The 25,475-nt window shown below is 38.1% G+C and overlaps 1 protein-coding gene across 1 annotated transcript; it reads right to left on the bottom strand.

The window, feature by feature from the left end:
* Positions 1-1,392: 1,392 nt before the first annotated feature.
* Positions 1,393-24,528, bottom strand: cfap45 (cilia and flagella associated protein 45). The gene is made up of 12 exons (XM_016230277.1): positions 24,311-24,528; positions 23,867-23,986; positions 23,652-23,791; positions 19,402-19,546; positions 11,445-11,615; positions 10,983-11,161; positions 10,770-10,899; positions 10,503-10,649; positions 3,891-4,004; positions 3,475-3,668; positions 2,127-2,351; positions 1,393-1,561 (listed from the first exon to the last, which is right to left on the bottom strand). The coding sequence occupies exons 1-12, from the start codon at positions 24,311-24,313 to the stop codon at positions 1,492-1,494; spliced, it is 1,638 nt and encodes a 545-aa protein (XP_016085763.1). The 5' UTR covers positions 24,314-24,528; the 3' UTR covers positions 1,393-1,491.
* Between the last annotated feature and the right edge of the window lie 947 nt (positions 24,529-25,475).

The following is a 25,475-nucleotide window of genomic DNA, read 5'->3' as shown; positions in this document are numbered from 1 at the left end:
AGCAAGTTTTACAACGTTAAGAGAGAAAGGGGAACACACACATGCACAACTGCAACATATGAACAGCAATACTATGATATTCCTGTTGTCGCTGCCTAGCTTCCTAGATTCATGGTAACATTTCTGGTGAAGATAAAGAGGAAATTACATTGTCTTTCATTCCTCCCTTCTCCGTGAATTCCAGATGGGTTCATTATGACACACAAGAACCCTGCTCCCTCCATAGTCCCCCTCACAATCGTCACCATCAGTCATCACGGAGAAGTTTATCCAAAAATGTGCCTTTACTATTCACATTGTCAAGTTCAGAGTATCATGTTGCGCTATGATCCACAATATCCACTGTCATTTATGTAATGCCCTATGTATTATGGCATGCTATCTACACCCACATTATTTAAATCAAACCGCTGAACGTAAATTTAACTAAAGTCCCCGTCAGAGGAAAGTACACAGAGAAGTGGTTACATTTGTGAGCCGAGGCTTTCATAACCCTTATCTTTGGGAATGCAAATAGAAAGTATTTAGTACAATAGAAAACAACTGTAAGAACTAATATCCACTGTGAAAAAGAAGTGTGTTTAATTGCATTAAATGTGCATTTGCAGTGTACTTGAAATCTTAAAAGTATGCTTTGAAAAAACTCTGTATGCATATAATATTTTAACAAAATGACTACTAAAGAATGCATTAATTAGAGTTTTTAACTGTACTGTGTTTTCCGAAATTAAAGTTAATATATTTTAAACATACAAAATTGTAAAATTCATGACATACAAGTTTAAATGAAAATGACATACAGTATGTTTGAATTTTTCCTATTCTTTTCAGAAGATTCAGCAGTGCACTTTAAACATTTCAAAAATAATAGAATTATGAAATTTCCATAAAGATCTATTTAAGTCAGGGTTCCTCAAATCTTACCCTGGAGGTCCAATGCGCTGCAGAGTTTAGCTCCAACCCTGATCAAACTCCGCTACCTGTGATTTTCTAATGATCCTGAAGACGTTGATTAGCATGCTCAGGTGTGTTTGATTAGGGTAAGAGCTAAACTCTGCAGGAAAGTGGATCTCGTGGTCCAGATTTGAGGATCCCTGATTTAAGTGGTCAAAAGAGCAATTTCAGCTAATTGCATTTAATTAAAACGCCAATCCTTTTTTCCCAATTAGTTACAGTTAACATGCAATTAAGTTTCCAAAAATATTACAATCAGTTTGCACTTAGATATATTCTTGTATTATTTCTGTAATACAGTAAGTACTAATATAAGGAGTTATACCGAGTTAGCCACAGATAGAGAAAACCACACATGCCTTGACGTATTTTGTTTAACCTTTAATTTGTTATATTCTTTCCATAAGTGATGATGCAATCTTTTCCACAAATCCACTGGCCAAAAATATTTTTACAGTTTTATGTCTGGTCAAACCACAAATGTTTTTCTTCATTTGTTTATTAAGAGGATCTCCTCCAATTCTTCCTTTTATCAGTTTAAACAGCTGGAAGGACTCGAACCTTACGCTCCACTTCCTTGTAGTACTTGTCTGAGAGCCCAGCTGCCCTGCGGTCAAATGTGGAAAAGTGATTGTGTTAATAATTATAAGAACGTTGCATGACCTCAAATTACCTCTGGGAACTCAAATTACCTCCGAGTCTGCAGTGCATGAATCAACTTTTGTGAGGCTCTGTTTCTCTTTCCCATGACCTCTGTCATTGCGATTACATTACAAAACTCAAATGGCAGAAATATAGAGCAAACACACTTCCCTTCCTCTGTTTCCCCATCTGGACAGCATGTAGGGGACCACAGATTGAATTACTAAAACTAATTCCTTTACACAAAGCATGAGTTGTGGTTCAAATATTGACACATTTTGGCCATTCGAATTGTTCTCACTTGCAAGCCCATTACCAACAGCCCTGAATGCCACTTGGTGTGATATTTTGTAGCTAATGCAATGAAATTCATATATTTTTTTAAATATGCCGTAAGTGTTTAAACACTTCTTAGGCCACTGTGTTTTCTGTCCTGTATGCAATCGATAATTCTTTCTTTCATTCATTTTTTATAAGTGATGTAATTTTCTGCATATAGTTTTTCTGTCTACTTTACTGTAAGGACATACTTGAGTTCCCTCAGCTTCTTTTCTTTAATCTCGTCCAATCGTGCTCTGCGACTGCGTGCCTCCTCTTCTAGCCTCTCTCCCTCTCGGAACAGCTCTCTGCGCTGGGTGATGGCCTGCATCTCTCTCTCCCGTACCTGCTGCCTCACAGCCTCAGCATGCCTTTGGATCTTTTGATGCCGTTGATCCTCTCTTTCTCGTTCTTTCTCAATGAGGTCCTGCTGTGCTCTGGAAAAGGAGTATACAGCATACAGTCTTCCATGTTATCTTTGTCCATTATCCCTTCTTCCAGTTAAGGTAAAATGTTCTGATTACAGAAGTAATTGTTTAATATTAAGGTTGACTCACTGGGTTTTGTAATGCTTATTACATAGCACAATAATAATCCTTTTACATAAAAAACACGATTGGGTGTCTTGCTAAGCATCTAGCTGTAACATTCTAACACTGCATCATTTCACACTGTACTAGTTTGTTAAAAAGTGAGATGCATGTAAGTTAAACATTTATTGTTTACTGAAAGATCTAATGATGCAGACAAGACTTTCTGTTAATGGTTTTAGGAATTAGACAACTTTGCTGACAAAAAAAAGGATTTCTGACAGGATCTGGAGACATGATCTAACATTACATAATTACATTATACATTTAATATTCGACAACTGTTACAATAGAAATATTAAACAGCCAACAGTGATATCTAGGGATACTCAACTGTTTTCAGCATACTAGGCAAAAGATTGAGAATGATTGTGTACATATTGTAAAACTGTATGCTAACTTTATGCTCAAGTTTCCTCATAGCCTTTCAATAATTTCACTCTTTATACTCAGACCTACACTAGAACACGATAAAACGTGTAGCTTTGACAGTTGGGTTTATAGGTTGTGATTAGTGCAGTTATTTAGATTATTCAAATAAAAATACAGTATATTCTGCAAATGGATCAAATGCATTATTTTACAATATATTGTATTTCTTTAACCATTTTCTTTATTAGTCTAATTCCTTATTCCTTTATTTAACTCTTTTTGACAAGAAAACCCCAAGTGCAAATTTTGTACATTAAAATTTCAATGGTTGGTCTACACACAATTTGAAGGGATCACATAAAATGAAAATGCTGTTTTCATTCTGTCATTCTGTTTTTTTCCATTCCAACCCTAAATGCTATATTTCATTAATTTTACTGTTGGTAAAATGCATGTATGTAGACAAGGTGAATCAAAATTTTCCATGCCCCTGTACCCACTAACCACCCTAGCAAGCTGAGTTTCTGGACCTCTGTGTATCTAAAGCCATGTGTACGACCAAGCTAATAGTATGTGATACATGTGATGGTGTTTGTACCTCAGGACCCTCTCAAACTCTGCTCTCTCTCGTCCAGCTTTAATGGACAGCAAGTGCTCCTTATGAGTGACTTGCTCCAGACGAGCAGCCTTTAGCTTCTCTTCCACATCCAGCTTTCTCAAAGTCTGCTCTTTCTCTTTTCTTCTCCATTCCCTTGCAGCCGCTTCCTGGTTCCTCCGTGCCCTGATCTCATCCTGTCAGTTCAGAGAAAAACTCATTTATTTGAATGCAGAAATGAATAAATGGCACTGCCTCCAACATGGTCAGTTGCCCATGTATCAATTGCCAAGTTGAAACAAATAAGCTTTATGCTTTATTAAATTGGTACTATAAATGTATTACGCCATCATGGGTATACAAGAGGATACATCTCATTATATGCATTAGTAAAGTTTTATGAGGACTTAAGATTTTACCTGCTCAGCTTTATGGTCTCTGTCCCTTTCTTGAAGAGCTCTCAGTCGCGCCACTTCCTTCTCTTTGTCTTTCTTGATTCGTATCTGCTCAGCTTCATACCCTGCCTCTCGTTCCTAGAGTGTATAAAACACATCTGGGATTAAGGTGGCTTTTCAACTTTGATGGGAAAGCCAACTGCATCTGCTTCTGTTGTCAGGCTGAAAGTCGTTCAGTTCATTTCCAATCAAGAGCATGGGAGCACAGTTTTGACTATATGTTCAGATATGATTTAAACTTTTGTGACTACACAGCATGCGACCGCACAGCCAGATGCAGTGTATTTTAATCAGTACTATGTGTGCAAGTTAAGAATTACCAGTTCTTTTGTGTTGAATAATTAATCTTTAAACACTCTTTCTGTGCAATGAGTGGTCCTGAATAATTATTTCTAAAATATATATTTTTAAATGACTACATAATTATTTTTTTAGAAAGCCTACTATGGGTTTTCTTTCTTACTTAAACATATTGGTGGATATTTGTTTTGTGTTGATATATTCTCATACATTCAGTATTAATTCATTTGATCATGGTGAATAAGTGGAGGGTAACTGCTCCTTTGCTACCTGTCCTCCTTGTTTCGTCCTAAATGGCTCTCTTTCTCAAATGACACCCTTCCAGTGACTTTGTCTCTGCATGTCATTTGCCTCCGTACTTCAAGTCACTCGTGTGCGTTCCTAGTGCTTTCACTGTAATGTTACTGATAGACTGCATATCTGGGCATACAGTATATTTGAAAAAAATGCAATCACAGATTATATATATTGATGGTAAAACAATTAATATAATTTCCATAAGAGTAGGTTTTCTCTAAAGTAGCGACATTCTGCTGTTGCAGAGGGTTCTTATATAAACTACAGCAGAGCTAGTGCATTCAATCTTTAACGAGATGAACAACCTATCAAAATATAATTTAAACTTGCTCATACTGACAAAAATAATTTGATTTGAAAAATAATCTGTTGTCCCTAATAATTAAAATTATGCAGAATAATCTGTGAACTACATCAGTGCTTAAAGGGTTAGTTCACCCAAAAATGAAAATTCTGTCATTAATTACTCACTCTCATGTTGTTCCAAACCCGTAAGACCTTCGTTCATCTTCGGAACACAATTTAAGATATTTTTGATGAAATCTGAGGGCTCTCTGACCCTCCCATAGACAGCAAGTTAACTACCGCATTCAAGGTCCAGAAAAGTACCAAGATGATCGACAAAGTAGTCCGTGTGAGCTACGAGAATACTTTTTTGCACAAAGAAAACAAAAATAACGACTTTATTCACTGTCGTGAACGCGCGTCCAAAGTGACGCAGTAGAGATGAAAATGTGGAATTAAGTCGTTATTTTTGTTTTCTTTGCGCAAAAAAGTATTCTCGTAGCTTCGGAACTTTACAGTTGAACCACTGATGTCACATGGACTACTTTGTCGATCATCTTGGTATTCTTTTCTGGACCTTGAACGTGGTAGTTACCTTGCTGTCTATGGGACAGTCAGAGAGCCCTCAGATTTCATTAAAAATATCTTAAATTGTGTTCCGAAGATCTTACGGGTTTCGAACAACACAAGGGTGAGTAATTAATGACAGAATTTTCATTTTTGCGTGAACTAACCCTTTAACTGCTCATTCATTCATATAATAAACAAGAACTATCAATTTATGAATCAAACTCACTAAGACATCTGACAGTTTCTTTTCCATGCATCATTATATCCATGTATGTGTTTTCATACAAACCACAGAACAGTGAAACTGTGTTATACATTTATTTTCCAAAATGGAGCAGACTGCATATTTTTACATTTTATATGTATTATATGTTGAATTGTTTTAAAAAAGATGCCACAGAGTGTGACACCATATTACAAATGTTGCAATGTCCATAGACATTTTGCATGCTTAAAGTCTAGTGTGGCTTCAATATAAGCTGTTTTTAGAAAAAGACAGAAAAGAAAAGAAAGTTTTGAGTTCTGAAACTTACAGGATGTTTTTATAGTACAATAACCTGTTATATATCAAAAGTAGAGATCGACCGATATATCGATTTACCAATATTTTCCCGATATTTAAGCATTTTACAATAATCGGATATCGGTTTTGTAATATCGGATTCACCGATAAACGCCGCCATCTTGTAGATGTTTTGAGAATTGCGCACAGGATCACCATTGCAGCGCATCTGAGGGGAAACAAGACAACAACAACGGCGTGCACGGGTACTTGATTTACTGTAGTTCGTAAACTTTATTTAACATAACAGCCATTAATACATAAATGAGATGTATTACATAAATGCCTGATATGCAATTTATGCAGCTTGGCTCGAAGAAATAGAGACGAACTCACAGAGTCATGTAAGATAATCCGTCAAGTCCTCTTCCAATAAAGACGTAACTTTGCATTAATTAAATAATACAGCCATGAATGAGAGCATTTTGGAAATAAAAACGCTAAATTTAATTCTCTGTCTGTTGTCTATGCTCATCATTAGTCTCGTGAAGCCGCTTTCATATTGCTGCTGTTCACTCACCGGGTTGATGCTCAGGAAATGCTCCAGCACGGCCACCGCATGTAACTTTTAACAAGATTCACTTGTTTAAAACACCCTAAATTGTATTAACATTTACTATATGACCATTATTTAGCTAATAAACATCTAAATAGATACAACTCTATGGAAATTAATTATTTATTATCTCCACGAGCGATTGCAGTTTGAATATAATTCTGTGTAAATGCATAGATAAACTGCACTGTCAGCAGGCATTTCAAATTTTTTTACTTTATAACAGTAAATAAATATCGGTTCTGCATATCGGTTATCGGGCACATAAACATGCAAATAATTGGTATCAGTATCGGTTATAAAATATAAATATCGGTCGATCACTAATCAAAAGATCAAAGGACTTTTGATTTCTCAGTTCATGACCCCTTTAAAGCCTGAAAGAGATCAAAAAGAAATAAACAACACATTATTTATAGTTTCACATCATATTAAAAGGTATGAACTTCTCAATTTCATGAACACAACCAATTTGGAAGTGGTGAAAAGCCAGTAGATCATTTAGAGGTCTGAATGCTATAATAGTTTTATGTAAACATCTGATTCGGAACAGGGCAATGTACATTAGCTTTACACTTACAGGTCCCCACATTACGATAATGTCGTCAGACTGAGGAACAGCAGCACTCCTACCACCCTGTCCCTATCTACACACACACAACCTTCATCATCAGCGGCCCTAAACAAATATGAACGATACTCCTCGCCCAATAGAATAAGTGCCCCCTCATCCTCACTGTTTGTGACCTAAACAGACACAAAAAAACATGCTCATCCGCTCTCCTCGCTCTTCTTAAGCATCTGCTTCCAAACAATCTCTGAATATGCATCTTACCCCAGGTGTTCCTCGTCCCCCAATCAGTCTCATTAATTATTCATCAGCATAAGGTTCAGAACACAATAACCATTACAGTATCTATCCTAGAATCTCCTTACTTCACTGTGGCTGTCTGGGCCTATGTGGTGGCTAAATACAGAATAGGCAGGTATAAATGTGTTAATATATGAAGCCATAAAACATCTTCACAAAGTCACAGATTTCAGAAAGAGACGTTTTTGAATCTGATTTTCAATCATGTCTATTCTATTTTTAAAAGAGTTTTGACTTATTTAAGTCTACATAGTTTATAAATTATTTTATTCTTCAAAAAAGATCAGGAAAATTTTGATTTCACATTATATGACTGATTTAATCATACATATTGTGTACATTATTATACATGTAAATGTATATATTAACAAATCAAGAACTGAAGAAAACAAAACAATGAAAGAAACACCCTTGTCATACTGTACTGTACCTGTATATACAATCGTGGTCAGAATTATTGGTGCCAATGAGTAAAACCAAAGAATAGCTCTGATTGTTGTGCTTCACAAAATAGAAAGTGGCTGTAAGTAAAGGAAAATTACTGAAATATTACTGAAAATTCCCATTTCCACCATCAGGGAAATAATGAAGAAATTCCAATAAACAGGAAATCTTATGAATCCAAGGATAACAGCTGTAGAATTGCAGAAAATTGTTGAGTCTTAGGATCAGAAAGCAAAAAAAAAAAATATAAAAAAATTTCAAACAGCACCTAAAACACAAGCTGTTTGGGAGGATTTCAAGAAAAAAAATCCTCTGCTGTCATCCAAAAACAAAATCAAGCATATTCAGTGGCCAGACACTACTTGTACTTCAAAAGGGATTTAAAAAAAATAAAAGATGAAAAAGATTAACAAAGCTGATTTATTTTCACAGGCTTCTTTTTTTGTTCTTATGTACAAAGGGTGCCACGATTGTATCTGAAGAAGATGTCCAGGACCTTTGGCAGAAAAATTGGCCCACAACATTAAAAATACAGCAGTATATTTAAGTGTACTCATGGGGTACTTTTTTTTTTAATCGCTGTGTGCACCAAACCCTTTTTGAGTGTTTGCTGACAAAAAGCTAATTTTTTAGTTTCCATAGAACCTACTCCCATATACCGTTTTAAGTATACTGAAGTTTGTTTCTAGATAAGAGCAGAGTATTTTATTTTTCTTGAAAAATAAAAATAAAAACCTCCCAAACAACTTTTTTTTTTTTTTTTTTAATTACAAATGACCTACATCACCACAAGACTCGACTATTTCCTGCAATTCTCCACCTGTGATCCTTGGAGAGCCTTTGACCCCTCAAATTATCCTCCTCACCTTGCATTAATACAATATAGCCTTGTCCTTTTCCATGCAGATTCATACCATTTTCTGTTAATTGGAACTATTTCATTATTTCCCTGATGATGGAAATTGGCATTTTCAGTGCTTTAGCTGTTTTCTTACAGCCACTTTGTATTTTGTGAAGCTCAACTAGGGCTGTCATGATTATGAAATTTGGCTGACGATTAATTGTCTAAAAATAGTCACGGTTATTGCGATTAATTGTCTGTTTAGGGCTTTGGCGATTATGCCGATTAACTGTCAGTTTTTATGGCTTTCATTATATAATTGATTAATTTAAGGGTTCAGTAAATAATTATGATGTTATTTTTTAATCTTTTTGAGTTATTATTTTGCAGTATAAGATTACATAGAGTGTTCCAAATTCTAAGAATTGGCCAATAGCGATCCAACACCAGCACTACGTTTTTTTCTACACCACTACAGAATATCAATACTGTGTTCGTGGAACTAATGGTCACTCTTTTAAACCCTTTGTTAAACGCAATCCACTAAATACTCACTTCTTCATTACAGAGGAAAAACTACATTTGAATAAAAATATATAAGCTATGAAATTAAACTAGCTGACTGTATAATTTAGCAGCAAAAACAATATCTTTGGTGCGCATTATAAAATTTAAACATGTTTATTCTGTTCACTATTTGTATTCTTACAAAAGCATGCAAGCACTGTCACCGTTAGTTTTACTTTTCTTTTTGTTTTCATTTTTGAAAAACGTATCTTTGCTGTTTACCACACATTACGCTATGGAGGCTCTCTTTTATTTATTTATTTGATTCCTCAGTGTTTTCCGCGGGTTAACACAGCAAAAGAGAAACTCCCATTCACAAAATTCAAATCACAAATAATACTACTGATGATAAAGAACGGGTTGAATGTTAACCACTTTCGTTTCCATAAAACTATAAACTATGATAAAAGTTAATCAGCATGCATTGAATAATCCCATGCTGTAGCGCAAACAAAAATAAAATAAATATTGCGACCAAATCATATGCTCGTGCGACCAGCTGAGAAAGTTAGTTGCAAAAGAACGACCAGTGGGAAGGATGAGTCTAGAGCCCTGTATAGGCTATTTTGATTCTTTTGGTGTATGACTCCCCCTTGTCTCATATAAAAAGCACAATAATCGCGGGTGTCTGAAACAACCACGGTTATATCAAATAATCGCAATAAGACAGGCCTAGGCTCAACAATCTTTTGCTGAACATCATAACTATTTTCTTTGGTTTTACTCATTCCCTTACAGAAAAAACCCCATATGTTTCACATATTTCACATGTGAATTTCATGTGGTTTTTCTGTTGTGGTGGATGATTAAGGGAATTTGGCCTTTGTATTACCTCAAATTTATAGTGCTGTGAAAGTCTTGGTTGGACAATTTCATGTTCATAGTCACCCTGGTATAAATATATCTTCTCTTTTTGCAGAAGATACATTTGTCTTCTCTCTCTTTTTTGTGCTGTTCATTTTGATTTTTGATTAGTTGTGGGACAGTGTGGGAAGATTTTTTCACTTTTTTTGCACACACAACACAACCTCACTCACACTACACATAATTACATGTAAAACCTTTTTGTTTGTTTGTTCATTTTTTCTGTTCTGTTATTGTGTATCTGTTATTTTAATATTTTTCCTTTTATGTTGTGTGTTTTATAAAGAAATTGATTTAAATAAAAAATGCAAAAATTGCATCAAGAGTCTGCCTCTGATTTTAAAGGCCTAGTTTAAGATTACAGTGGCGGGTGACGAAAGAAGCAAGATAGAGAGAAAGCCATTAAAGGCTTTTCTTACCAATTTCTTGCGTGTATACTCTACAGCTCGCAGATCTGCTAATCTCTCTTCTTCCTTTTTCTGCTCTTTAGTAAGCAAATTCTCTTCATTCATCTTCTGAATCTCTTGAAGTAAATTCCTCTGCTCCTCCTTCTTCCTTTCAATGACCTGTGATAATATCACACACAGAGATGTACTCACACACACTTATCTATGCGAGTTACTATTTATAATTATTTTATTAAACTATTCATAATTTGAACTGATCTAGAGATTCATTGCATGTACCTTGAGCTCCTCCATCTGCATCCTTTCCATGTTTTCCAACAACTGCTGACCCTCCTGCTCCTTCAACTCATCCTGTAGCATTTTCTCCTCCAGACACATCTGGATCTGGTCCAGGATGCACAGCTTCCCACTTTAATAACACCCACACATCAACCATAGGTTACAGTGCGTTGTATTTAGAGTATACAGAATACAGAGCATGAACATCCTTACTTAATCCTTTGCTGCTTTCGCAGCTGTTCAATTTGTTCCTGGGTTTCTAAGGCCCGGCGACGCTCCACCTCCATCATGGCATCCAGTCTCTTCTCTTCCTCCAGCCACTCTGCACTGTTCAGTTTCTTCTCCTGAATCTGCACATCCCGGACAACATGGCACTGCACTTCTTGAATTAACTGCAGGCAACGAAGGCAAAGGCAACATTTGCATGTAGGCAACATAACAGTAAGTAGGTCATGCACTGCACCTCATTTCCGAGGCTGCGTCCTCCGGAGGTCACATTTGTTGGTCACATATGTCACTGAGGAGGTCTCATGGCTAAACTTTTCTTAAACATGACTTCCTTTTAATAAATGAGACCGCCTCGATGTATGCGGCCAACAAATGCGACCTCCGGAGGACACAGCCTCCGAAATGTGATGCAGCTATGGTTTGGCTTTTCATTGTGGTCTTATCTACCTCATTGAGCTTCTTGACTTCGTCCTCTTGTTCCATTCTCAGGGTGTTGGCCCGTTCCAACAGGTACTGAGCCCGGTCCCTTGCCTCTGCCTCGAGCTCACTGAGGTTCTGGTTCTTCTGCCGAGACAGGTCTGCCTGACGTATCTGTGCTTTTCTCTGCTCTGCAGCATCCTGACAAAATGGCAACAACTAAATTCACATATCTTGAAGAAAATAGCAGTGCATGGAAGACAGCCAGCGAACATTGTTGGGGCCATACACACAGAACACAAAAAAGCGTCCACCAAAGCATTTTTAGCCACCTAAAAACGGCAAGTTATCTGCTGAAAATGCCTACATGTGAGTGCATCAGAGTCATTTTTTTTTCAGTTGAGACGCTTTGGTTGCTATATATGGAATATCCATAAAAGTAATGTGGCAGACACATTGTAAATGTGCTCTCTCTCTCGCTCGCGTACACACACACACACAATGCACAAAACTCCGCATTTGAACAGTCAATAGCAAATACTTAAACTAATAACAAAACAGTAGCTGATTCAGAAGTGCCAGATTTTCATAGCAAAGTCAGAATTACCTCCTCTCCTAGGTTCACAAAACGGTCATCCATAAAATGCATTGCTGTTCTGTTGTAAGTAATCTTAAAGATTCCTAAATGCATCTACTTTCGGAAGGCCAAATAAAGTGCTTTTACTTTCGCCTAGAAACACACAGCGTCTCCCTGACATGGCTGCTTCAACACTAACTGCGGTTACTGAAACTACGCCTTCTTTCTTTGTGTGAACATTTGGGCGGCATTATGCTAATATTTCCACATAGTGAGGTAGATATGTGGGGGCATGTTAGAACGAGCCGTTTTAGAGGGACGTGGCAGAGTCTTAACTTTGATAAAGAATATCTCTTTGGTTTTGAAACTTTAGTCTTTGCAACTTCAGGGATCTTATCTATACACAATCAGCTTGTAACACTCCAAAGAGAAAGGAAAACTTGAAATCGCATCATATGACCCCTTTAAGCGAAATCAAGTAGTTTATTCATTCTTTATACTGTAAGACATGTAGAACATATCCGCGTTTGTGCACCAATGTCTGTAATGTGTGCTGTAGGTGCGAAACGTTTAGGAATCTTATCCAAGTTGTAGACTAGTCAATATTGCTCAGTCAGTCGTATCTGAGGATCCGCGAATGAAACTGTGACCACAAACACCATTAACTTAAGTAAATTATATGGCAATAATCAGCAATATGCTTTCACACAAATAACTTTTTCATTTTTGAATGTTTCAATATGCGTTGACACAAATGACTTATTTGAATTTTTCATTGATACAACATGGCACTGAGTTGTTAGAAAAGAAATGCGTAAAGACGTTATTGCTTGATGTCAGGAACCGATGAATCGGCTTTTTGAACCGGTTCAATGAGCCGATCTGTCCGAAAAGAACCGGTTCGCGGAAATTAATCGGACTTTGCATCACTATTATTAAGCTTGTTTGAGATGCACCTTGCCTTGCCTGAAATGTTGGCGAGAGTAGGCGGCTGCAGTGAGGGGAGGAGTGAAATAAGCGCAGGCAAGACGGACAGTTCTGACCTCTAGAAGTGAACAGATACCAACGAGATCAAAGGCGGATATCGCGTTATTCTCACTTACATGCTGTGTTGCTAATAAACATGATATAATTTCAGTTCTGTTGCTTTTATATGAAAATAAATATGATGAACAAGACACTCAAAGTGCTTGCTATTTAATTCCATACGAACGGTGTATTTATCATCCATTTTTACTTTAATACAAACATGTACTTTAGATTTTTATAGAAATATGACAACAATCACATTATCTCAAACAGAGATTGCGCTGTCATAGTGTTTGGGAACATTCATGCATAATTTAAATACATAATCATATGAAATCAGATAAAAATAAATAATTTTAGACGAGAACACAGCATCACAGTTGTCTGAACCAATGAACATTAATCTGTGTCGTCAGTCAGTCGTTTCCCATCATGCTTTTGATCAGCGCAGTCGGTGGAGAGCAACTGCGCTCGACTGCATAATCCGACACAGCCGCCTCGCCGTCGCAAGAGTTTTTTTTGCACACGTCAGCATGACATCAGAGCAAGTCGGAAGTAAGTCGGACACTTTTCTAACCGGCATGCATCTCGCGGTGATCACCGGTGATCGATTCTGCACAGAATTTGCTCATCTTCAAACAAGCCTATTTTTATAATGGCTACTTTTCTGAAATGAGACAACCTTGATGACGTACATGGCGAATGCGACCTCTGAAAGGAGCATCCTTTGTAATGTCATGTGCTCCACTGTCCCGCCTCCTTGATTTCCTTGGCCACGCCCCATTATTTAGCCATTGTCTAGTACTCATTCTGTTAATTGTTCTCACCTGTTCCTCATGTGTTCTCTTTCATTTAATTTTTGCTGGTTTGTTTTGTGCCACATGTGTTAAGTTTTCTTTAATTCTCTTTAAACTCTAAAGGCCCTGACACACTAAGTCGATGGTTGGCCATCGACCAATGTCAGGCCACTGTTAAAAACCACATTGTTGACACTAGTCGGAACAGTTGGACCACATCAGGGGCTTTTTGTCCAATTAAGCTTATTGAATCGGTGTTCTTTGGTGCCGTCGATGAGAGAGTATTAGATGTTCAGTTTAGCGAACAAGTCAGTGAGCAAGAATAAAAGCAAAAGTGATGAAAACAAGCAAAGAAGTCAAGACAGCACAGAAAAAAAGGCTGTTCTAATTTTACGTCATCTACCGGAGCATTACAATACGTAAATATTTTCATGACGACATGATCTATCTGGAATGAATAACCTGATCAACATAATTGATACTCAAAATGGCAAACAAGCATTTGCTTACGGTTTGTATGCAGTGCTAGTTTTGGTTTCCCTATTTGAATTGGTAATTGGCTGTAGTCTTCCTGGTGTGTTCAAGTGCAACTTTAGCCCAGCTTTAGCCCAGACGCACACCACATAAGGTGATATCATTTCATGTTTTTATTTTGATCAGTTTAGAATATCTACCACATTAACACTGCTTAAATATGGTTAATACATTAAATATTTTATACATATATGTATGTGTAGGTGCCACTGCTATGTCTGGTAAAATATTAATTCTAAAAAATAAAATAAAACTGCAATTACTATTTGTGTTGCAAGAGTATCAGTGTTCTTAAAATCTAATGAACAATGCATTTATGAAACAGCTATTACTACATAAATACAAACACAATATAAACAGTGTTTCTTTGGAATGCATCATGCACTCTTTTTTAATGGGACTACAGATAACAGTTCTTTCAAACAAAACCTTTATGTTCAGATTATGCTTAATAATGGGAACACTGAAACATCTCGGAGAGAGTTTTACTGTGCTCACTGTCCTAACTGAATGGGACACACTGTTTGAATGCTGCAATGGAGAATGACAGCTGCAGCATTGAGAAGATTTTCAGTCAACATAAATTTAAAAGCATAATATTCTCTAACAAAGCTGTTTTCCTGGTGTGTTCAAGTGCAACTTTAGCCCAGCTTTAGCCCAGACGCACACCACATAAGGTGATATCATTTCATGTTTTTATTTTGATCAGTTTAGAATATCTACCACATTAACACTGCTTAAATATGGTTAATACATTAAATATTTTATACATATATGTATGTGTAGGTGCCACTGCTATGTCTGGTAAAATATTAATTCTAAAAAATAAAATAAAACTGCAATTACTATTTGTGTTGCAAGAGTATCAGTGTTCTTAAAATCTAATGAACAATGCATTTATGAAACAGCTATTACTACATAAATACAAACACAATATAAACAGTGTTTCTTTGGAATGCATCATGCACTTTTTTAATGGGACTACAGATAACAGTTCTTTCAAACAAAACCTTTATGTTCAGATTATGCTTAATAATGGGAACACTGAAACATCTCGGAGAGAGTTTTACTGTGCTCACTGTCCTAACTGAATGGGACACACTGTTTGAATGCTGCAATGGAGAATGACAGCTGCAGCATTGAGAAGATTTTCAGTCAACATAAATTTAAAAGCATAATATTCTCTAACAAAGCTGTTGAATGTCTTCAGAAGACCTAGAATACAGTGCAGGAAAATGTTCATGGTGCATTTATAATAGTTTTTTTGTCCTTTTTGGAGCTTTACAGTAACAACCATAATGCACAATATTGGATTTGGATCGCTCCCATGTCATCTGATTGTAGCTATTGTGCATAATTTTACTAATTCCCGCAGGTTCATCATTTATACACTTATAATGCAGGAAATTCCTGCAAACATTTATTCACAAAAGCATGTACAGTAGGTCGAATGAGTATCAATTATCAGATGAAATCAGTATTTTGAAAATGTTCTGAGAGACTGTAATTTCACAAACGGTGTCTTTTCAAGAGAACTCTAATCATGACTCAAGCTGATTTCTGTGCGCTCACACCCAAAGTGTGCACACACAGAGTCACTTGTCTGACAAGGAGCAAATTGGTTTTGAAAGATAACTTATGTATAACAGTATACTGGATCCATGCATTTGTTCTTAAAGTGACAACAGCCTGCTGCTGTCCATGTTAATTAAACAGCATAAGACAAATCACTGCTTTTGACTGAGTAACCTTTGTGACTTTAATTTTAAGGATTAATCTGTATTTGTTTATACAAACCCGATTCCAAAAAAGTTGGGACACTGTACAAATTGTGAATAAAAACAGAATGCAATTTCTGCAAAATTTCAATATTTTATTCAGAATACAACATGGATGACATATCAAATTCCTTCCCAAATTAGGCTCCTGTTCCTATTCGCTGGCGGTCAGGACAATTGTTTTGGTTTCATTTTCCCAGTTACGCCACACTCTCCCCCCCAGGAAAAAACAACCCATGGTTGTTAAAAGAGGATAGTGAGCTTAAAATCCTAGAAACTCTTCATGTTCTTTTTCAGATGTTGGGGTCTGTCATTGGGAACGCTGGCATGTCCAGGTTGAAAAGGATACTCGTCACAGAGTTTTGACTTGAATGCATATTTTTGGTAAGCTACATTTATCTGTAGACCGCTGGAAAAGATGAAGTCCAGGCCCAAGACTACGGAGTAAGCCAGGGCTTTGGAGGTGAGAATGGCAGCCTGAGTGGGAAAGTCTTTGTTGTGAAGTGTGATCTGAACATCTGTCCATCCTAAAGGCACTTCGGCTTCTCCATTGGCCAAATAGAGTGGGCCAAAAGTCCAGGGATGGAGGTTGGCCAGGGAATCAATTTCCTTCCACAAGCTCTCATGGAGAAGAGTATAACTTGCTCCAGTATCCGTGAACTTGTTCCACCATAAAGCGAACCTCAGAGACTAAGGTACCTTCGCTTTCTTGGAGTTCTCCTGTCACCATCACCTTCATTGCTTTAATCAGTTGATCTGTGCTTCCCTCCTCCTCCTGTTTAAGGGCAGCTATCCTGTCCAAGGTTTGCTGATGGCTAGTTTCCATTTTTACAGCTAGTGTTGCCAGCTTTGCATCGTGCAGGGAAATTGATTTTTCCGATTCTTGGGTGAGTTGCTTCACAGCTACCTCTTGCCGTTTCAGCCGGTCAAATAAATGATCCCAGTTTCCTTGTACATGGGCAGTAAGCTGATAAATGTCCTTTCCAGGAGTGGGAAGGTGGCCTGGCAGGCGATGCTGTGAAACTGAGGAAGGGGGTGAAGTTTCAGTGGAGGTGCAAAGTTGCATAGGATCAGGCTGAAATGATGCGGTCCCACCTGGAGGTGCGGTGGCAAAGTGCGCCTGAGACCTGGGATGGGGACTGCTGAACTGAGTGGGCGTGAAAGGGAAGGTGGAAACATGAGGTGGAGGAACTAGTCTTGGGTGCACAGGTTGCCAGACTGGAGTTGCAATGTCTGGGGGGGGTTCAATTTCCACAGACGTCGAAGGTGAAGAAGGGGTAGTGGCCATGTGTGTAGTGTGTGTATGTAATTCTGTGGACAATATAAAATGTTGGGCAAAAAAAATAAATTCTGGAATTTATGTGTTGGTCTTGTGGGGCAATTAGGGCACCGGGAAAATAACAAAAAATAACAAACTGCAATATATGTGCAAAATTTACAAGAGGTTTACAATTTTCCCAGCTCAAAAAATGTCAATCAAAGTTTAACCCACTAACACTTAATCACATCAATCACAATTACACAACAAACAGAATTCACAATGTCACATTCTTTTCCACAAGCGCCTATCCAGTGTTGTTTTACATTTGATTACATTATTCAATTTCTGTTCCTGAATATTGTGACCTACCTAAAAAGCCTTATTTCACTTGTATAATTTATTCTGATTTATTTATTTGTGCTATTTTTTGTAATTTGTTTATTTGTTCTATTTAGTATCTAATTACTGAATGTTTGTTACTGAATGATTGCTTAAAAGTTTTTAAAATCAAGCTTTCTTGCATTGTGTGTAAGCTATAAACAACGATTATGTGGAAAGAAATAACATACAATCCCAAAGCATGAGATCAGATTTTTAAAGAATGACTAGCTGTTTTACATGTGATCCGTTTGGAGTTTTGAAAATGTACCACTTACTTGTTGAAATAGTTCAAAAGGATTAAAATAAACTGCAATAAAGACCCAAAATAGACTGTACACCTCAGGTCGAAATTATCTACAAGACTGGTCTGAACAAAGGGCTTTATGCAAGTTGACTGGCTACATATTTCTGATGAAACCTCAGTGTTCCGTGAGCTTCTGTTGTATTCTCCCATATAGCAAACTGTGGTAGTAGCAAACTCTGTCATATTCTAATAACTGTTGAACACAACTACTTGTATCATAATATAGCATATTATGAATACTGATTAGCCACAACATTAAAACCACCTGCCCAATATAGTGTAGGTCTCCCTCATGCTGCCAAATCAGCTCTGATGTGTCGAGGCATGGACTCCACAAAACCATCCAAATGTGTCCTGTGGTATTTGGTAAAAGGACATTAGCAGCAGGTCCTTTAAATCCTGCAAATTAAGAGGTGGTGTGGACACCATGGATTGGATTTGTTGGTCCAGTAAATCCCATAGATCAAATTGAGATTTGGGGAATTTAGAGCCCAAGGGAAGACCTTGATCTCTTTTATCATGTTCCTTTGGAGGTGGACTCGGGTCAGCATGGGCAGCTACGCAGACCCATACACAGCAAACTGTAATGCACTGTGTCTTCTGTCATGACCAGCATTAAGATTTTCAGAAATTGGAGCTAGAGTAGCTGTTTTGTTTGATTGGTGCAGACGTGCTAGTCTTCAATTCCCACATGCATTAATGTGCTGTGAGCATCTATGACCCTGACGGTTGTCCTTCCTTGCACCATTTTTAGTAGGTACAAACCAATGCACACTGGAAACACCCTACAAGACTTGCTGTTTTGTAGATGCTCCGACTCAGTCATCTAGCCATCCTTATGTGGCCCTTGTCAAAGTCCCTCAGATAATTTTGCTTGCCCATTTTCCCTGTTCCTATCACATAAAATTCAAGAACTGAATGTTGATTTGCTGCCTATATATCTCACCCCTTGACAGATTCCATTGAAACAATACAATATAATCAATGTTAATCATCACTTTACCTGTGTGGTTTTAATGTGGTGGCTGATAAATGTAAAAAAAACTGTAGTAAACATAACATTGTAGTATATTACATTAATGTAATAAAATGTAATATATTACATTTTCAGAAGTTTTAAATACATTTAGTGTAAAGGTGGATCGTATCAATACTGCTTTGTCCTGTAGTGGGAGACTTCCTCAAGATTTAATTTTGTGCTTAATTTTTAAATACTGCACTACACTAGAAGAAGTTACTTATATTAAATGCAGAAGTGACCATGCATTCATTTGGGGTTCAAACATGTAATTAGGGAAAAAAAGGAGAGATTTTGAGATGGCTCACCATGGCTTCCTCACGGGCTTGGCGTTGGGCCTCCAGCACAGCTGCCTTCTCCTCTTCACTAGGAACATGAGATTCCACCATGATTCGCCTGAATTCAGCCGAGGACAGGATGACAGACTGCCCAGATGGGTCCTCATTTGGGATTCTGGTTTAACAAAACAAGAGCAAAGAATGAGCTTAAAAATAGTAGAGCAGAGGCAGAGCAGAAGGCAGAGCAGATGGCTAAGGCGACTGAGGCGGAGATCCAGAAGGCCGCGGTGGAGTTGGTGCGACAGAGGACTGAGGTGGAGCCGAAGGGAAGGAGGAGCCTGACAGAGCCGGAAGGCCGAGGCGCAGCCGGAGGAGTGGAGTCCCAAGGCGACGGATGGTCGACGAGAGACCAAGGCAGAGCCGGAGGGACGAGGGAGCCCGGCGGAGCCAGTGGACTGCTGGGCCATGGCGGAGAGGAGGGAGCTAGGAGCCATGGTGGAGTCGCTGTGGTCGACGGGCCGAGGCGGAGTCTGGGACTCAGATGCTGGAGGCAGAGGCAAGGGATTCTCCAGCCACGCCGACGATGGAGACTGGCAGACCCGCGGTGCTCGCACCGAACAGATGGGCTGAGGGTGAGCAGAGGGGCTGCCAGACGACAGCGGTGGAGGATGCAGGAGTGGGTGGGTGGATGGGCATTTCTGAGCCTCCGGGATCTCAGGGCTGGTGTGCGCTGCCCACACACACCAAATTGCGACTCCCAGCACTGGGAGCGCATCAGACAGGGGAACGACAGTGCTGGCAGACTGGAAAGTCAGAGAAAGGTGGGAGGAGAATGGGCATGTCCGCATATATAACTGCCTCCCAGTCTATTAGGTCCCCTTCAAAATCCAGCAGTCCCAGATACACAATAAGCTCACCCTCAGCCATGGTGCAGTGGGCGGAGCTCCTCTCCACGCTGTTCACGGCTTTTTCCCTCGTGGCGGGCGTTGTAGCTGGCTCTCGCACCTGGTCTGACGTCACTAGCAGCTCCGGCTCCGTGGCGATCCTCAGCTCTGTCGCGCCATGCGGCGATGGCTCGCCGGTCGCGGCGGGCTCGGGCTCTGCGTCATTGGTGGGCTCGGGCTTGCGTTCCGTGCAGCGGGGTGATGGGGGGCTGGGCTCTGGGTCTGGCTGTGCTCTTGGTCCGGGTCAGACGCTCTCCAGACACCGGATGATCGCCTCGCTCCAGTTCAGTCCAGTGGTGTCTGGGAGGTCAACGGGGCGATGGTAATTATCCCCGATCCAGAACAGTGAGTTCAGCGCAGCGTCGTCGAATGCCGTTAAATTGGCGAGCTGGTTGAACTCAACCACATACTCCAAGATGGGAAGGTCCTCACGGGCTAGGGCGGTGAATTTAGCAGCGAGGGGATCCATAGGGGGAAAAAAACAAAACACTGTACAAAACACGGAACACAAATGGAGGGGAACACGCAATATACCTCTTTTGTCGGTCGGGTCTTCTGTCAGGAAGTGTGTCGGAAAGAACGACACGGAGACATGGATCAAGGAACAGGCTTTAATGCAATCCAGAACACAGGGGAAATTCACTCAAGGAATGGCTGGTGACACACGAACATGACGTACTGAGACCCGACACAGACTGAGACTTAAAAGCACGGGGAAATGAGGACAATTAACAAGACACACCTGAACTAAATGACATGATTAACAAGAGGGAAAACTAGGTCACAGAGAGTACATGGGGAGAGAAACACACACAGACAGTCCAGGGGCGTGACAATACAATGATGTACTCACTAATCAGTTTTTTTCTGTTTTGCAGTTTTTTTAATAAATTCATTAATTTGTTTTTACTATGACTAATTTAATGATTATGTCCTAATATAACATGGATGAAACTACAAGAGGAGGTATGTAGCCTATAATTTCAATGTAATGTAAAGTTATGACTGTTTTTTTTTCTAAACAAGATAAAAGTCTGTGACGAAGTTGTTTATGTGCAAACTCTCTGATACCAGGTGTAATAAGTCAGTGTCTGAATTGGCTTCATTTTGGTTCACTCTAGAGTTGGGGTCAATGAGAGTCAATGCATTTAAGTCTTGTCCAGTACTTGAAAAAAGCCGACTGATTTCTGTGTTCACACACCGAAAGCGCGCTCACAGAATGCGCCTCTCAGTCAGCGTGCAAATGCCGCGTTCTTTCACTTAATTTCTCTTAAGTTCTGTTATTGTTACACACTTACACAAAAGGTTATGTCAAAATGTCCATCTTGGAGACTATTCATGTAATTGCAGTCAGTTTTGTCTTAAGTGAACTTGAACAGTTGGGAGAAATACAGATGTGTCAAAATATTTGATCTATGCGTCAGATCTTAAAGCAACAGCGTAAACCTGCAGCCACCGACTGCGTCATAAATGTTAATCAAACAAAAGAAAAGGAGAAAATCACTCACTGCTCTTGACTGAATCACTTATTAACTTTAATAAGACTCATCTATATTTAATGTATACAGTGAAGATTAATTTTACATTTATTACTTCATGAAATGTCTGTAGTAGGCTATTTCTAGAAGCCTTTACTACTATCTGAAAAACTTAAAAAAACTAAAAAAAAACGTACTTGCCTTCAGTAAACTTGAGAATGTTTTATTACATTAGTTTATTATTTTTTGCTTTTGTATTAGTGACAGTTTCTAGCTTTAAAAATAATAATTTTTCTAACATCTTAGAAAATAAATATTTGCATAGTACAGACTAGGTTTATCCCTCACAGCCTCATTTTCATCCAAGAAAAAAATTCTAAATACCCTGTCTAAGGGGTCTGTGTACTTTGGCGTCCATTCATTTTTCGTTTTTTTTTTACCCAGAAATTAAAATGCAGTTTCTTCTTTAATGGTTCAAACACTGATGAATAGAATAAGCAGACACAAACTAATTTTGATTATTCAAAATTGATATTTCATTAAAAATCATATAAAACTGTTTTTTTATTTAGATAAAAGGTGCATTTTGTGCTCTTAAGGTCCCATTCACCAAGATACTTACTCCTATTCTTGAAATTATACCTTTACTTTAATGATTAATAAAGTCAAGTCCCGCCCTTTAATTTTTCACATTCTAAAACCTGTTTCACTGAAATATGTTACAATACCCAAATTAATTCAGCCATAACTTCTGTTACATGACTTTAAGTTTGCTAGGCAAAGCAGGACATTAATTATTAATCAAATATCTAAATTGCAAGACGCAATAGAGATGTTAAGATACTTAAGATGTTAAGATACTAATAAATAATAGAGTTTCGTTGGACTCGGACTCGGCTGTTTGGGACTCGGACTTGACTTGGACTCGACTTAGGTGGACTCGAACCCACTAGTTCACTCTTCACTGACACAGTGCACTCAACTGAATGAGTAAGTAATTTCACAACAAGAAGAGTCAATTCCTGTGCTAGAGTCGACACTACTACTACAGCTACTCACAGTTGAGGAGTCGACTCCCAATTTCTACTTTTGATCAGGTAATGCAAATACCGTATTGATCCGAATATAAGACGGTGTTTTTTTCTTGGAAATACATCTGAAAAAACGCGGTCGTCTCATATTCAGGGTCTAGACTTTGACATGTCAATAATACACCCACAACAATAGGTGGCGCCAAATACACATAAAACAAGTGTGCCATGAAATACGTAATGTAATGCGCGTTGTAAAGATCGCGAGAAAAAACTAAAGAAAAAGAAAACTTACAGCTGAATGAGTCGTGACTGTCACGTTAGCCTGATGGGACCAAACTCCCTTTGTGATTTTAAAATGTAAGACAGTACCCAGATTTGAAGTCTACAGTAAGATTTAACTTCTACTGTTAATAAGATTTTGGTAGGCTACTATTAGATGGATAGCCTAAATGTCCTAATTCAGACGGGCTACCTGTTTTTTTCTTTTTAATGGTATATCAAAAAGTGTATCTTTTTTAAATGATACATTTTACCAGTTTTTACCATACTTTCAAAACAAAAATTAAAATAGGAAAAATATGCAATATGAAAATAATTGAAGACAAAATGTGTTTTACTGAGAAAAAACAAGATTTGTTTTTTTAAAAAGCCTTTTTCCAAAAGGTACATGTACCTACATGTACATGTATAATATGTATGTAGATGTATCTGGAAAAAGGGGGGTAGTCTTATAATCAGGTTTGTCTTATATTCGGGCCAATACGGTACCTCAATAAGGATAGCTACATGTAACTACAGAGCAAAAACTGTTTGCGTCTACTTGCCTGAGGTCCCTGATGAGGTCTTTAGTGATGATGCGCACTGTCTCTGACTTTGGCTCTTTGGGCGCAGGAGCAGAGCGTGACAGCGTCCTCGATCTCACGCTTCCGCCTTCAGGATCGTCTTTCATATCACCAGCAGAATGCTGAGACAAAAGACAGTTGAGTCTTCCTTTTATTTTCATTCAATGTCTACGACGGTGCAGTAAGCTTATTTCTACCTGTTTTAGTGTCCCAAAGAGGGTCTCGTCCACATGAGAGGTGAGGGCTCGTGTGCGATAGCGGCGAGTGAAAGCGCTGCTGCCCGACTGCTTTCCACAGGAGGATGTGGCGCTTTGCGGCTGAAAAGAATGAGGCATTTGCATCTTAATCAATTGAATGATTCCTTTATTATCTTTGAGGAACAAATGTCATGAACAACTAGTGAGTAGCTGTATGATTTAAGTCTCATGAACCTTTAACGCGCACACGCACACACACACAATACTGAGGTCGTACGAATTCGCCACCTCGTAAAATAGCCTATGTAAGATAGCGTTGCGAGGTTTCAGTAGGCTACTTCAAAAATTCTGAAGCCTGAACCCCAATGTAAATTGCAAAGCGAATAACTGTTAGTTCATAGCTTCTGACCATAATTTAGTGTTTCATTTTTAAAAAGCACTTACCATTTCGTTTGAGCTTTAGTGAAAAAAGCAGATAAGACAGACGTTTTAACAGGTATACAAACAGTCACGACGAAGTGAAAACTTATTGCCACGCGCGTATTCCTAATTTAAAATGTGTTTTAAAAAAAAAACACATAAAAAGAAATGGAGAGTAACATTGTTGACCAAAGCAGCTACTTGCAATAAACCCGACACACTACAGCTCGCCTGTGTTTTGTTGTTAACGTTTCCATGGAGACGTGGTTACTGGGGTTACAGCCAGTGAATAGTATTCCGATTCAGTGGTGGACAAGTACACGAATTCCATGCCACACCAATATATTGTTTAAGATAAAATAAAGCTGTCCAATAAAATACTACTTTTATGTACAAAGAATCTGGTTTTGAAAATACTTAAGTATTAAAAAGTAAAACCGCAAATTCAAATGATCTTATAAAACGGGACCCAACCATAGGCTACTGAAACGATCACACTACTAATAAGCCTACTGTAAAGCCAGAAGTAAACAGTAGAGTTGCTTTATAATTGACATTTAAGGTGTAATTATAGTTTAAAGGTTTATTACTGTACAGCTGCTTTGAAGCAATCTGTATTTTATAAAGTAATATAGAAACCTGACTTGACTATTAAAACCCCATTTAGTGTTCTATGGAAAACGTTTGTCAAATCTGATAACAGCATTACAAATAACCGCTTCCAGTAATAGTCCTGTCTAGAAAAATCCAGCCTATATCCTGCCAAGTTCCCATGTGATTGTCTTTCTTTCTTTTTAGATAAACATCAACAACAAACCATGCCCACAACTATTTATTTTGAAATAACTGGTTTGATGTACATTTACACATGACAATATACCCGAAGCATATAGTTCCTTGTAGGGCTGTGCGATATTGAAGAAAAATGCGATATGCGATACCTTGTTAAAAAATGCGATATGCGATACGATATTGCTTAAAGTGTGTAAAATCAATTTAAATGATATTTTTAAATATTTAAAAATGGAAATTATATAACCAATTTGTTTCACATTCTTTCTTGGAAAAGAAAGAATCTCTACAACTTCTGAAAGTGACCAGCTGTGTTTTAGCATTACATAAAAAGTAATGTCACAAATCAGAAAATGTCATTTTAACATCAGTGTGAACATGCAAACAAAAAAAATTA

The sequence above is a fragment of the Sinocyclocheilus grahami genome, unplaced genomic scaffold (assembly GCF_001515645.1).
Source record: "Sinocyclocheilus grahami isolate Dianchi unplaced genomic scaffold, SAMN03320097.WGS_v1.1 scaffold367.1, whole genome shotgun sequence".
Taxonomy (NCBI): domain Eukaryota; kingdom Metazoa; phylum Chordata; class Actinopteri; order Cypriniformes; family Cyprinidae; genus Sinocyclocheilus; species Sinocyclocheilus grahami.
Note: the sequence above shows the minus strand (reverse complement) of the source record. Positions and strands in the feature narration are given on the sequence as shown.

Coding starts and splice junctions, on each gene's coding strand:
- cfap45 (XM_016230277.1), bottom strand. Junction 11,616..19,401: donor AAGCCCGTGAGGAAGCCATG/GTGAGCCATCTC, acceptor CCATTTTGTCAG/GATGCTGCAGAGCAGAGAAA. Junction 11,162..11,444: donor AAGTCAAGAAGCTCAATGAG/GTAGATAAGACC, acceptor CGTTGCCTGCAG/TTAATTCAAGAAGTGCAGTG.